This window comes from Cnephaeus nilssonii, assembly GCF_951640355.1.
Source record: "Cnephaeus nilssonii genome assembly, chromosome: 4".
NCBI classification, from domain to species: Eukaryota; Metazoa; Chordata; class Mammalia; order Chiroptera; family Vespertilionidae; genus Cnephaeus; species Cnephaeus nilssonii.
The window spans coordinates 7,148,466-7,164,210 of NC_137075.1; the positions used below are offsets into that span (position 1 = coordinate 7,148,466).

The 15,745-nt window shown below is 35.6% G+C and overlaps 1 protein-coding gene across 2 annotated transcripts in view; it reads left to right on the top strand.

The window, feature by feature from the left end:
- CUL2 (cullin 2) overlaps positions 1-15,745 on the top strand; it is a 150,722-nt gene that overhangs the window by 75,737 nt on the left and 59,240 nt on the right. For both annotated transcript variants that reach the window (XM_079769123.1, XM_079769122.1), the window contains exons 7-11: positions 4,840-4,936; positions 5,034-5,144; positions 8,731-8,893; positions 11,773-11,897; positions 14,581-14,688. In XM_079769123.1, coding sequence (XP_079625249.1) covers positions 4,840-4,936; positions 5,034-5,144; positions 8,731-8,893; positions 11,773-11,897; positions 14,581-14,688 — 604 coding nt within the window. The remainder of the gene's footprint in view (positions 1-4,839; positions 4,937-5,033; positions 5,145-8,730; positions 8,894-11,772; positions 11,898-14,580; positions 14,689-15,745) is intronic.

The window sequence follows — 15,745 nt, forward strand, 5'->3', positions numbered from 1 at the left end:
GCCTCAGGCAATTGTCCACAGGTCAGGGGAGTGATTTCCCAACTGGATGCGGCAATTGCTTCTGCCTGGAAGCTAATTGTTATTCTCAGTCTCTTAATGAGAAACCCCACATGATAGGCCAGGGGTTTTCCAATAGTGTGGGTTAACCTTTTGCACTCGGATGTCGAGTGTGACTCCACACGGTTAGCATCGGTAGCAGCTCTTTTTATACTCTTTGAATGTATCAATAATTTGAAATATAAAAAAATCCAAATAAATAAGTTTGTATGAAAAGAAACTCCAGTTTTTTATTCTACTGCCGCGCTTTGTAAAATCTGGGGTATTTAAAAAATTAAATCCCGAGTAGAATAAAGGAATCGAGAAAAAAGCAAGCGAGTGCAAAGGGCTAATTGCCCCTCCCACTCCCCCCTTCCAGGGAAATACCACCTGAATAGGTCTGCCTGAGAAAGATGTCCTCTGCAGTATGAGGGAATGACTAAGCAATGGAAACCGTTTTGACAGCCCTACAAGGACTAACCCCAGAGCCCCTAACCCTGGCTTCTGCTCACACAGCTGCAGTCCACTCTGTCCTTTCTCACAAGGTGAGTGGCTGCTCATGAAATCTTGTGTATTGGCCCTTTATGAGGGTACATGCATTTTCAGCCATCTTTCCCTGGCAGACAGCAACCCTGCTGCTTTTCACAGCCACATGTTATGTGGACACCTTTCTCACTTCTGATATTCTCTGCTGGGGGGCCCAGTTTGGCGATTAGATCCCAGAGTTCTCAGTGGCAATCCCCCACGGCTGAGATATCTCTAAAACTTCAGCTGCTGTCTGTGGGAGCTCGGCCAGCCCTTTTGCACCTCTGCCCTTCCAGTCAGTCTCTATGCAGTCTCCACTTTCCATCCTTAGTTATCAGGGTTATCTCTAGGTAGTCTTCAGTTGATTATTCAGGATGGCTTTTTTGTATTTTAGTTGCAAATCCAGTTTAGTCCTGGGAGCGTGTCTATTGTACATAATTATTTTTAAACTACTCTATGCTATTTGGTAGGGTTCTACCTCATGTTATTAAATGCTTCTCCTAGTTATATATATTCGGTTGTTTCCCGTTTTTTCACTAATACAACTATTGCTTCTATTGTGCACATGTCAGTATGCAGCTCTTTGTCTAAAGTCATAGAGTTTGTGCATTTAGACTTTTCTCAGTTTGCCCTGTAAAGTACCTGATTTCCCACAAGCAGAGTCTGAGAAGATCTGTTTCTCTACCACTCACCAATGCTTGATATTTTTAAATCTTGTTAATCCGAGGGTAAAATGTGTCCTTGATTTCCCAGTGCCTTTTTGAAGTGGCAATGGGGGGGGGGTCTAGGTGGTGCTCTCAGGTGAGTGCTGCAGCAGTCATCTGGGCACAGAGCTTTCTCTTGCTCACCTCCTCAGGCAGGACATTTACTGCTCCAGCGGGACAAACACAGAGTTGCTCTTGTTGCCTGGCTCCAGAGACTGGTTTGTTCTCCCGATGACCTTGTTGGTTTTGCCCACCTCTGTGCCCCAACCAGCATTCAGTGTATGCAATTTTTTTGCCTGTCTTCCTTCACTTTCTCTCTCCTTACAGAAATTCTTTGTCTTTTGCATTTGGTTCTGTAGTTTTATTTTTCTATGCTATGCAGTCTTCTTTCTATCTTTTTTCACTTTCTACAGGTCCAAGGACTACTGGCCAGCAATGGAATATTTAAAAGTGCCCCTCCTGTCATTTCTCTGATATAGGTGGGAGCAGGAGACTGCATTTAGTTTGCTGAAACTCTATTCTCAAACAGGGGGTAAATGAAGGTTTTAATAAGAGATTAATTTGCCCCTTGTCACATATTGATTTGGGACTTTTGAGAATTCCAGATTTTTTAATGGCACTCACAAATCTGGCCAGCTATCTTGAGTTAAATGCTCAATTAGTTGATTTTAAAAGCCTTGATTTAGAAAAAAAGAATAAGCAAAGAAAGAAAGAAAAAAGATTTAAAAATCACAATCATCCCTGGCCAGTGTGGCTCAGTTGGTTAGGTGTCATTCCATGCTCTGAGAGGCCACCAGTTTGATTCCTGGTCCTGGCACATGCCCAGGTTGTGGGCTCGATTCCCCAGTAGGGGGTGTGCAGGAGGCAGCCGATGTTTCTCTCTCTTCCTCTTCTTACCTCTTTTTTCCCCTCTCTCTAAAATCAATAAAAACATTAAAAAAATCGCAATCAGCACTTTATTGAACTCTTAGCTTTATTATCTTCTGTAATATATTGAAAATGCTTTCATTTTGCTATCAGTATTTACAGCACTCACTAATGTTTATTGATTGTTTACTCATGTACCAGGTACTTTGCTATGTGCTTTCTTGGCTTATACTTAATCTTTACCACATCCTCATGAAGTAAGGAATTATATTATGCACACTTTACAGAACAGGAAATCTGAGTACTAAGAGTTTGAGTATCTGCCCAAAGTATATATATTATCACAGCCAGAACTCAAACCCAGGAAGTCTGACTCCAAAATCCTGATCTTAAGGGCTAAACTTTCCTACTAGTCCCCATTATCCCAGATTGTTTTATTCTCTTGGGAATTTCATTATGATTATTGTGAGCATTTTCCACATAGTCCTGTTAAGATCACATAATACGTTTTATTTCTAAAAATTCTTTTAAAAAATTGATTTCAGAGAGAGAAATAGATATTAGTTGTTTACTTATCTTCCATTCGTTGGTTCATTCTTATATGTCCCCTGACTGGGGATTGAACCCACAACCTTGGTGTATCCAGATGATGCTCTAACTAACTGAGCTATCTAGCCAGGGTTAAAAATTCTTCACATCTTTTCTCAAGGCTGATCTCTTGGGACCACTGTTCTTAGATGAGACCAGATTTATTTCAGATGACAAATTTAGTCAGTATAATTTCACTGTTTTCATGATCTGTCAGCCTAAAAGAAATGAAGTATACACTATTTATAATGATTGAGTTCAGATATTATTCTTATAGGGAGGCAACTTAGTTATTAAGCACTAGGAATATCAATGTTTTTTCTAGGCGTTACCTTATCTGAATCCAGCTTATCTGGGCCTTTTGGGATCAGAATCAAATGTCAAGAGTGCTGAGAATAGCAGGAGTGGAAGTTTTCCTGGTGCTGAACAGGGACAATAGGATTTGGTCATGAAAAGAATTTTAGGTAACCCGGTTTTCCAAATATTCAGATATTTCTCATTCTTGTCTGATTTTCATTTAGGTCCTAGGCAAAGTTAAAAGGAAAATAAAAGTGATGTGTTCCAAATAGATAAGATAGGTTAGATCATATTTCACCAGATTTTTCATTTGGCCTTAAGAGGGAACTAACAAAGGTAAGCAGAGGAAATGAGCTCATTGTGTCACCTTATTGTTCTTATTAGTAATATAAAAATGTAGACTTTGTATCTAAGATTCTGTGACTGACAGAATTACTGTAGCCATTAATTTATGTACAAAAACTTTCCCCAGAATATCCAGATACAGGTAGTCCTCGGGTTACGTTGGACTCGACGTACGTCGGTTCGTGGTTACATCGCCATCTATCATTTATTTATATAAAAAAAAAAGTTCCGTCATTTCGACGTATGTACATATGTGCTTTATGTTTTTTATTACTTATTTACCACAAGTAAAGGTCAAGAATTGTTATCTTTTTTTTAAATTTTTTTTCACTGTTTCACTTCATTACTGCTGTATGTGTGCTCCATGTGAGTGACGTAGGTGCTTATGTAGGCGGGTTCTAACTTATGGTGAAAATCGTGTTACGTCACGCCGTAGGAACGGATCTCTGACATAACCCGAGGACCTACTGTAATTAAGGGAAGGGTGTATAGAGGATTAGAGGGATGCAGAGGCAGGGAGGGACACTAATATATAAAGGTAATATCTTTATATCGTACTACAAAGAACAAAAAGCGTTTACTAGGGAGTTATAGTAATATATTATCTACAGCTCTCTTTGTAAAATAATTATTAATTAAAAAAACACATTTTGAATCGAGGTAAAAGATTGCCAGGAGAAAGGTAAACCTTTGACTGTATAATGGCTTAAACTGAGCATTAGTACTAGAGTTAGAAACTCGTAACTTAGGGCCAGACTATTTTACTGTGGCTTTAGGCAAACATTTTTTCCTATTTCATTTCCCTATTTCAGTATTAGAAAGGCTAATATTCACCTAGATTTTAAAAATCATGGTTAAAACTTCCATCGCAATAGTGCCTTGACTAAGTAGGAAACCATCAAATGTCAGATGAATAATTGAGATGATTTTAGATCTCTTTGCAAATGTAAAAGAATATAAGGAGGCAACTTATACTAAATATCTCACTGAACTTCTAAATAGATAAATTCATTTGTGCTTGAATGGGAAACAACTCAGCAACTCTTGCAGATCTCTTAGAGAGAAAATAGTTATTAGCCATTGCAGTGAGTGATATGTTCTATAGACAAATCTTATAATAGTGTTTATGGCGAGTGAAGTTCAAATATTCTTGACCACCAATATTAAAGTCTTGAATTGATGGGCTCATATCTACTCTAAAATTAGAGTATAATTTTAGTATCAACAGAATATGCTTAATTTTACAATCAAGGCTTTTATTTATTGAAATGACATCTAATATGTTCACTAAATATCAAATATTAATTTAGCTGTTAAGTGAAAAAATTAAAATTTTAAGCATTATGATACATTGACAATTAAAATGCTTTACAATTTGATTCAACTAATAGAATAAGCAGTCATGTTTTGTCATACTTTGGTATTTCCATAGATAATTTGTGTTCTCAAGAATATTTTGTGTTATACCTTCTTTTAGTGATCGTGGTGGAGAAGACCCAAACCAGAAAGTAATCCATGGGGTTATTAACTCCTTTGTTCATGTTGAACAGTATAAGAAAAAATTCCCCTTAAAGGTAAAAAGTCTCCTTTAAAAACTTGAGTAATCAGACCTTTAATTTCTTAAATTGCTTGTTTTCATTTTTTCAATATGATTTTAATTGATTTATTTAGTTTTATCAGGAAATCTTTGAGTTCCCTTTTCTGACTGAAACAGGAGAGTATTACAAACAAGAAGCTTCAAATTTATTACAAGAATCAAACTGCTCACAATATATGGAAAAGGTAAGAAAGAAACGTATGTTAAATACATCATTTCTTATATTCAGGCATGGTTTTATGTAACAGTTTTCTTGTTAATATATATTTTTGGTGAAAAAGTTTCTGTTTGGTCTTTATTCCGAGTTATAGTTAATGTACAATACCTATTGATAAATCATTTTTCTTGCTGTAGCATATTCCATGAGGAAAAGTGCTATTCTGATTTTTAACATGACTGATACTTTTTGATAAACCCTGATTGCTTGATTTGCTTGTCTTTAAAATTAACATTTATTTACGTTCTCGACAAAATCTATATTTAATGCTTAGTGGATATGTTTAGGGAATAGTATAGATGCTAGGTGTTTAGGTTTTTATCTTCTTCTTTTAAAATGGAAGGAAAAATCCAATAATTCTGTAGATACTTGGATAGATCACTCTTCTGGTCTGTTAAGTTTTTAATGAAAAAAAAAATTTAATTTCTCCACAAGAAATTTTTATTTTTTAAATTGATTTCAGAAAGGAAGGGAGAGGGAGAGAGAAACAGAAACATCATTGATGAGAGAGAATCAGTGATCAGCTGCCTCCTGCATGTCCCCACTGGGGATCGAGCCCGCAACCCTGATATGTGCCCTATCCGGGAATCGAACCATAACCTCTTGGTTCATAGGTCAACACTCAGCCACTGAGCCACAATAGCTTGGATCTCCACAAGAAATTTTAATCATTAAACCAACACATACTGATGACCATATTTAAAATTCTATGTGTATTTTCTTAGTAAAATAATTAGTCATAGTATAAATTCAGTCATCACACAAGATATATAAGAAATTTTAATGAGGTGTGTTTTTTTTTTTCATCTGCAGCGTTGGATTTCAAGCATTTCATTATAGGATGATTTTTCTAATTTAAGCAAGAAAGATAAATATAAGTAGAATAGCTATAGTATGTACATAGGTTATAGTATAGAACATAGGTCAAGAAATATCATTACTTACTGATAAGCTGTTATTTATTTCACAAAGCCCAGGCCTAGAAGTCTGAGCTGTTTGTTTAGTCTCTTCCTGTTTTTGTCACTCATTAGCTCTGGGACCTTGAGTAAGTCATCTGGGGCATTTTCTTCCATCTTTTACATGCAGGTTACACAGTGGTCCTCAGCTCTTAGCCTTTTTTGCATCTGAGACTCTTGTTAAAGGATCTAGATCCAATCTTGAAAAGTGCTTACACAATTAAGTGATGCATACTCCTCATTATATCTGGCTCTCAAAACAGAGGCCATTGGCAAAAATATTGTATGGTTCCACTTAGATGAAATATCTAGAGTAGGCAAATTCTTAGAGACAGAAAGTAGATTAGAAGTTTTTAGAAGGTGTGGATAGGGAGTTATTGCTTAATGTTTACAGAGTTTGGTGTGATGAAAGAGTTTTGGAAATTGTTGTACATTGTGAATATAATTAACTCCACTGAATTATATATTTAAAAATGGTTAAAATGGCTAATTTTATGTTCTATACATTTTATCACAATTTTAAAAACACTAATAATGTAATATACCGAAAACTTGAATTCTCCCTTGCATGGGTGAATCATATGATATGTAAATTTTATCTCAAACTGTTAAAAGGAAGGCATTGGAAGCTCTGTTGGGAAAATAGCATTTATAAGAGTAATTCACTTAACAAACTAAATAATGTAGCCTTCCTACTTCCCTTTCTGTATCTTTCCTCTTAATTTTGGCCTTTCCCCCCAGCTATAGTGGTTTTATAGCTATTGAAGCCCTGAATCCAGACACTCCAACCCTGTCTGTTTTCTCTTGATATGCACCTCAGCCCAAGCCCCACCCAGTTATCATTGTTTTCTTTTTCTCCTCCTCCCTCACCTCCCTCAGACCCACACTCTAATTACTGTTGCATTTAGTTAATCCATAAACATATTAAAGTCACTTAGGGTATGGTATAAATAACTACTAGACATACTACTTTTAGTACATTTTTATTTTAATTAATTTTTAATTGAACTTATTGGGGTGTTTGCCTATCTTCACATGGCCATCTTCTCTCTGTATAAGAACTTATTTTTTAATTTTTAAAAATATACTTTTATTAATTTCAGAGAGGAAGGGAGGAGAGAGAGATAGAAACATCAATGATGAGAATCATTGATCAGTTGCCTCCTGCATACTCCACACTGGGGATCAAGCTGGCTACCTGGGCATGTACCCTGACTGGCAATCATAGGTTGATGCTCAACCACTGAGCCACGTTGGTCGGGCAGGACTATTTTTATTTTAAAAGAAAAACACGATGACCAAAATGACTTCCTTTGTTGATGAAATACTCTAGACCCCACCTTTGGTTTCTACGGTTTTGCCCTGAACTCCTGGCTCCACACAACATGGTAGCACAATAGGAAAGATAGGACTGTGTCTCTCAGTCTTGAGCCTCACTTTCCTCAAAAGATATCTGAGATTTTCCAGGAATATGTTATTTCCCCTCTCAATATCATTTTTTCTCTCAGCATCACCTTATGCCCAGGCAAACCCAAGCAGTACTTCCCAAAGGCTTAAGTGCACATAGTTCCTGGGACCAGTTCAGAAACTCTAGTTCCATAGTTTTACATTACAGAATACTTTCCTTTTTTTATGGTTTGTTAATCCTCACCTGAAGATAAAATTTTTATTGATTTTTAGAGAAAGTATAGGAGAGGGAGGGATGGAGAGAGAGAAAGGAAAACATCAATGTGACAAAGACACATCAGTTGGTTGCCTCCCACACAGGGATGGAACCTGCAACCCAGGTAATGTGCCCTTGACTGAGAATCAAACCCAAGATCCTTCAGTGCATGGGCTGATGCTCTAACCACTGAACAATGCCAGTCAGGGCCAGAATATTTTCAAATCTTAACATTTGCGTATGCATGTGCTGTGCTGGCATGATTTTCATTGCAAATTAGTTTTGTTTTGAGATAGAAATTAGCCCAATTCTCTGGCTGTTATCTTTATTAGTTCTTGTTAATGTTAACCAGTGTATTGTTTGTAGCTCAGTGCTTTTTATATAGGAAAAATTTTAATAAAGGTCTTGATTGACATATTTAACTATGCCTAAATATATTTTGACTTCCAAAAATTTTAATGAAATCTTTACTGTGATAGTTAACTATGATATTCATACCATTTACGAGGCACCAACATAAAATAATCAGATTAATCTACTTGATCCAGTTAGTATGACTTATCTTTAGATTAATAATTAGATATTTATAAAGTGACTACCTGTTTTGGTTTTTAATAATCTGTACTCGCTTTTCCTGTTGCATGTTAGGTTGTCTATATGATAGGATGATTAGGATCAGTAAATGAAGACAAAATGTAGGCTACATAACTTTAGTTCTTTTTCATAAGACTGTGGTGAAATATAGGTGATAGCTAGTAGCTTAAATAAAATTTGAATTCATTTATGGAATGTGGGTTTAAATTGGTTGTATAATCGTTATTCATTACTTACTGATATGTTTAACTGAGCCATTAAATTAGGCTACCTAAGCTACTTACTGATATTACAGTTTTTTTTCTCCTGGTAGTTTATGCTATAACAATATATTTCTAAAGGTTCTAGGTAGATTAAAAGATGAAGAAATTCGATGTCGAAAATACTTGCACCCAAGTTCATATACTAAAGTGATTAATGAATGTCAGCAACGAATGGTAGCAGACCACTTACAGTTCTTACATGCAGAATGTCATAATATCATTCGACAAGAGAAAAAAAATGGTAAGTGACACGAAATATAAATGTAAATTAAAATAGAATTATAAACCACTTTTTACATAGTCAAATTAACTTAAATTTCAAGTATATTTTAGTCATAATCTCTAAAATATTTGATATGCCTTATTCATAATTTATTTTAAAGGACTCTTTTGGAACCAAGTATATTCACAAAGGGCATTCTAAACTAAAAGAAAAACCTGAGAAAATAGGTTTGCACATTTTTATGTATTATAAGGGCTAATTGCCTTAATACATTAAGAATTTTAATAACAGTAGGAAAAAGGCAAAGAATATAACAGGGAAATATAAATGAATTTTAAATATATAGAGATGCACATTCTCACTCAAAATAGGTGGTAGACAAAATAAAAATACAGCAGCTCTCTATGGAGCATGCCTGCACCTTTTTCCCAGGTGCATTTTCCTGGCCTCTCTCTTTCTCCTAAGCTCCAAGAGGCTTTTTTGCTTCTGTAACTTGTTCTTTAAGCCCATTTCTTCTACAGCTCACTTCTTCTAACTCTCTAACTTTCTAAATGAACTTTCTCTTATGGTTTCTATTAAATAAATAATTAAAAATGAAAATACTTGCTTTAAGACAAAAGGGGCACTGCAGAGTATTGGGTGAAAGATGATCGTCTTTTCAACCCATAATGTTGAGTCAACTGGATATTCATTTAGAGAAATGTGAAATTTGATCTCTACCCTAGACACCATATAAAAATCAAGTTATTGTAGGTAGGCTTTTTTAAATCCTCACCCAAGGAATGAGGATATTTTTTCCACTGATAACTAGAAAGAGTAGAAGGAAGGAGGGAGGTGGAGAAAGAGAGAGAGAAACATTGATATGTAAGAGAGACACATTGATTGGTTGCCTCCCACACGGGTCAGGAATCGAACCTGGGACCCAGGTACATGCTCTTAATCAGAAATGGAACCCTTGAAACTCCGGTGTGCAGGCCGACACTCTAACCACTGATCCACGCTGGCCAGGGTCATTGTAGGCTTTTGATCTAAATGTAAAACAATAATAATTCTAGAAGATAATATAGGAGAATAACTTCATGACCTTGAAATAGGGAAAGATATTTTAAGTAAGACACAAAAAGCACCAACCACAAGGAGAGATTGATCAAGTGGACTGCCTTAAAATTAAGAACTCTGGATCATCAAAAGATAGTCATAAGGTAAATATATATTTGCAATGACTACAAAGGTTTATGTTCAAATATAAAATGACCAAGAAATTTGAACAGGCACTGGAGAGTAGAGGATATCCAAATGGCCAATAATCATAAAAAAGCACTTAATCTCATTAAAACAGGGGAATGCAAATTAAAACCACACTAAGCTATCAATACTTAAATTCTGATTGAAAATTTAAAAATTAAAAATAATAAGTTTTGGACCCTGGTCGATGTGGCTCAGTTTTTTGGGCATCATCCCATGCACTGAAAGGTTGTCAGTTAGATTCCCAGTCAGGGCACATGCAGGGATTTCGGGCTTGATCCCCAGTAGGGGCTGTACAGGAGCAGGCAATCGGTGTTCACTCTCACATTGATGTTTCTCTCTTTCCCTTTCCTTTCCTCTCTTTCTAAAAATCAATTATAAAAATCTAAAATAATAATAAGTGTTGGGAAGCATGTGGAATAGTGGGAACTTGTTATACACTGGGCTGAGAATATAAATTGATGCAACCACTTTGAAAAACTGGCATTAACTGCTAAAGTTGAATATATGAAAGCTGTCCCTTTTCTACACGTATAATTCCCTGGCAAAAGAGTATGCACATATATACAAAAATGTTCATAGCAGCATTTTTTGTAATAGCCAAATGGAACAACTCAAATGTCCAATAACAATAGAATGGATGAAGTACAGTATATTTATACAATGGGATATAACAGAAGAGTGCAAATGAACAAATTACATTTACATACAACAACATACATATAAACATGTTGAACGAAAGAAGGTAAACATAAAAGAATTGTATTGATTCCATTTTTATAGATAGTTCAAAACAGGCAAAAGTAATCTTTGGTTTAGTACTTATGACAGTGATTACCTTTGCAGAAGAGCAAGAGGAGTAATGATTGGGAAGAGGTGTGAAGGGGACTTCTAGGTGTAGGTAATGTCTGTTTTTTACCCTGGGTAGTGATTACATAAAGGGGTTTGTTTGTGTTCACTTGTGATAATTTATTGAGATACACACTTTCAGTTTATACACTTTTCTGTATGTATATTATATACTTTAATAAAGAAGTTTAAAATGAAGCCTTTACACTGAGACATTTTTCACCTCTCATTGGCAAAGATCAAAATGCTTGATGACACATTGTTGGCAAGGGAGCTTCCTGCTGTTGGGAGCTATGTTTAGAAGGATCCTTCTAGAAGATTAAGCTTTGACACAGCAATACCACTTCTAGGGATTTATACCCTAGATGTTAATGTCCATATACAGCACTATTAATTGTAACATTGTAGTATCAAGAGATTGGAAACAACCAAATTTCCGTCAGTTGTTAAGTAATTTTTTATATAATGGAGTGCTGTACAGTTGTAAAGTACGAAGAAATGCTCAGTGTATTGATAAAAAAAAATCTCTGAGTGAAAATGTATTCTGCAGTTGCAAATAATACACAAAATACACTACACTCTTATAAAAAGGGGCAGAGGGAAGAGTATATGTATTTGCCTGAGTGTGCATGAAAGAGCTTTGAAAGAACACAGTGTTGCTTTCCCATGGGAAGGAGGACTGGGTGGTTGGGAGACAGGAGTGGGGCTTTCTCTGCATACTCTTTATAATGCTGCACTTTGAGCCATATATTACCTAATATTTAAAATATTCGGAAATCTAATACAAACTTTTCCCCCCTCAGACATGGCAAATATGTATGTCTTACTCCGTGCTGTGTCCACTGGTTTACCTCATATGATACAGGAGCTGCAAAATCATGTCCATGATGAGGGCCTTAGAGCGACCAGTAATCTTACTCAGGAAAATGTGAGTTATATAAGGAACTGGGAATTTTTCTCTTAATCAGATTATCATGCATTTAGGTTTTTTGTTATCACTTTACTGTCTTAAACAATGAAAGAAAAGTCTTACCATTCCAATAGATTAAACATCTTTATTAAAATGTTTCAAGCCTAAAGTTTGTTGGACACATTTTGGAGTAATCAAATTATTAGAAAATCATTGAATGAGATAAGCTTTTTCTTAGTTATATTGATGTGTTCACTTAGCAATTTTAAATAATTATATTTCTGTATAACTGGCACTAATAGTTGTAGTGGTAATGGAATTAATCAATAGTAATATGGAGAACTCACAATTTGCTTTCTTTATATATACTCTGAGTTTGATAGCCCAGGAAGCAAATTTAGATTAAAATGATCTTCCCTAAATATATGCTTACTACCCAACGGTGACCATCATGTCCCTAATACCCACTTTTCTTTAAGAGTTCTCTGACAATCAAATGACTATTTACAAAAAGGCATCTTTCCTATCACTGTATTCCTATCATCAGTCTTGTTGGACTATCTTGTTTTTACTAGTGATGTTTGATGAATAAATTGATATGACATGAAATGTTCTTTTTCCTAAGTAGAGCTATTTACTTGTCATCTATAGTGCAGTAATCTATAATAGACAACATTATTCAGATGCTTATTACTTTAGTTGTAGATTTATTTGTCTTTGGCAAATCTTAGATTTTATGTCCTACCACAGTAATACAAACTATTAGTTGCCCTATCTGGTTTGGCTCAGTGGATAGAGCATCAGCCTGTGGACTGAGGGGTCCCAGGTTCAATTCCTGTCAAGGGCACATACCCAGGTTGTGGGCTCGATCCCCAGTAGGGGGCGTGCAGGAGGCAGCTGATCAGTGATTCTCTCTCATCATTGATGTTTCTATCTCTCCCTCTCCCTTCCTCTCTGAAATCAATAAAAATATGTTTTAAAAAATAAAAATAAACTATTAGTTGATATATATATATATATATATATATATATATATATTTTAAAAAATATATTTTATTGATTTTTTACAGAGAGGAAGGGAGAGGGATAGAGAGTTAGAAACATCGATGAGAGAGAAACATCGATCAGCTGCCTCCTGCACACCCTCTACTGGGGATGTGCCCGCAACCAAAGTACATGCCCTTGACCGGAATTGAATTTGGGACCTTTCAGTCTGCAGGCCAATGCTCTATCCACTGATCCAAACCGGTTTCGGCCAGTTGATATATTTTTATGTTTATTAATCTGTGTTATTTATTGGGTTTATTAATTAATTTTATTAGTTTTACAGATTCAGGGTGTTAAATAATATTCAGCATAGAGGCATAGAGTTTGCTTCAAGGACTGGGAGATAGAAATAAAAGAGAATGAATTTGTAATAGATTCACATAATTTTAGCTGACTTAGTTAACTCTTAAGTACTATATAATTATCCCCATTAAGAGTGAAAACTCACACTCTAACTGGTTGCTTAGTGTTTAGAGCATTGGCTCGAGGACTGAAGGGTTGTGGGTTTGATTCTAGTCAAGGGCATGTACCCCAGTTGGAGGCTCAATCACCAGCCCCAGGCAGGGCACGTGCAGGAGGCAACCAATCAATGTGTCTCTCTCACATCGATGTTTCTCTCTCTGTGTCTCTACCTCTCCTTTCCACTCTCTCTAAAAATCAATGGAAAAATATCCTCGGGTAAGGATTAACAAAAGAAAAAGAAAAAAAAAGGAATGAAAGCTAAGGATTTCCTCACTCTGAGATGTGGGGGATTGTCCAACTCCAGGGGTCTTAATTTTCACAGATACTTGCTTTTGAGCTCTGCTTTCTCTTTCAGCCTTCAGCAGCTTTGAAGGCAGTTTTTGTTTACTTAATCCTCTTTGAAAGTGATAGGCTTGGTGGTTCAGAGACTGTATCTTGTTACCCTTAAGAAACAGTATTCCAACATCGGAGAGAAGTGTGTTTTCAGTGAGTTCTTCTGGCAGAGGAATTATAGCCCTGCATTGCTGGTGTTGAATGACAGCTAATTTCAACATTAAAGTTTTAGATTTTTAAGACAGTTTCTAAAAATATATATATTTTTATTTATTTATTTATTTATTTTTTTAAATATATTTTATTGATTTCTTACAGAGAGGAAGGGAGAGGGATAGAGAGCTAGAAACATCGATGAGAGAGAAACATCGACCAGCTGCCTCATTGCACACCCCCCACCGGGGATGTGCCCGCAAACAAGGTACATGCCCTTGACCGGAATAGAACCTGGGACCTTTCAGTCCGCAGGCCGACGCTCTATCCACTGAGCCAAACCGGTTTTGGCTATATTTTTTTTATTGATTTCAAAGAGGAAGGGAGAGGGAGGGAGAGAGAAACATTAATGATGAGAGAGAATCATCAGCTGCCTACTACACTCCCCACACTGGGGATTGAGCCTCCAGCCCAGGCATGTGTCATGACCAGGAATGGAACCGTGACCTTCTGGTTCATAGGTCGATACTGAGCCACACTGGCCAGGCCAGACAGTTTTAACTAAAAATATTTTTTGAGGAAGTGTGTGCTTGCATAACATTAATTTGCTTGGAAAAACCTTTACTCTTAATTAAACGGCAATTTTTGATAACCCTAATTATATCTTTGAACTTCTTAAAATGTATTTTGTATTTTATATTTGTAGATGCCAACACTATTTGTGGAGTCAGTTTTGGAAGTACATGGTAAATTTGTTCAACTTATCAACACTGTTTTGAATGGTGATCAGCACTTTATGAGTGCATTGGATAAGGTAACTTTAATAATATCTATATCTTCAGATGCTTCTCAACTTATGACGGGGTATGTCCTGGCAAACCCATCATAAGTTAGAAATATTTTAAATAAAAATTCATTTAATGCACCTAACCTACTGAACATCTTACCTTAGCTGAACCTACCTTAAACGTTCTCAGGACACTCTCATTAGTTATAGTTGGGCAAAGTCATCTAACACATTAAATACATGGGAGAGTATCATTATTTATCCTTGTGATGGCACACCTAACTGGAAACTGTGGCTAACTGCCACTACCCAGCATTAGGAGAGAATATTGTACCACATATCACCAGCTCTGGAAAAGATCAAAATTCAAAGTACAGTTTATTGAATACATATCGCTTTCTCACATATTAAAGTAAAAAAAAAAATTGTAAAAATCATCTTAAGTCAGGGAATGTCTGTATAAATACAGTTGACCCTGGAACAATTCAGGGGATAGGGGTCCTGATTCCCCTCCCCTTTAGTTGAAAATCCACATACAACTTTTGACTTCCCCAAAACTTCACTACTAATGGCCTACTGATATTACCAGAAGCCTTACTGATAGCATAAACAGTCAATAAGTGCATATTTTATATATTTAGTATAACTATATTATCACAATAAAGTAAGTTAGAGAATAAAATATGTCATTAAGAAAATCTTAAGGAAGAGAAAATACATATACAATATTTGTATCAAAAATCTGGGTGTAAGTGGACCTGTGTTGTTTAAAGGTTAATTAGAATTCTATTTCTTTATTCATTCTTAAGGGTGGTTTCAGGATTGAGGCTTCTAATTACGAGTTTTCTAATCTTGACATGGAGATTACATAATTTAAATGTGAAAATCAAAATAATAACATAACTTTCAAATTAATAACAAATGGTTAAATTGAATGTTTGAATTATATGGAGATTGAATTTCTCATGATTATGAGAACAATGATTCTAAGGGGAATTGTTAGTAAACATTCTAACATGTTCTGGAAAAACATGTATAATTTTAATGTTTTAGCGCTGATTTTTAATTTCAATATAATCTGTAG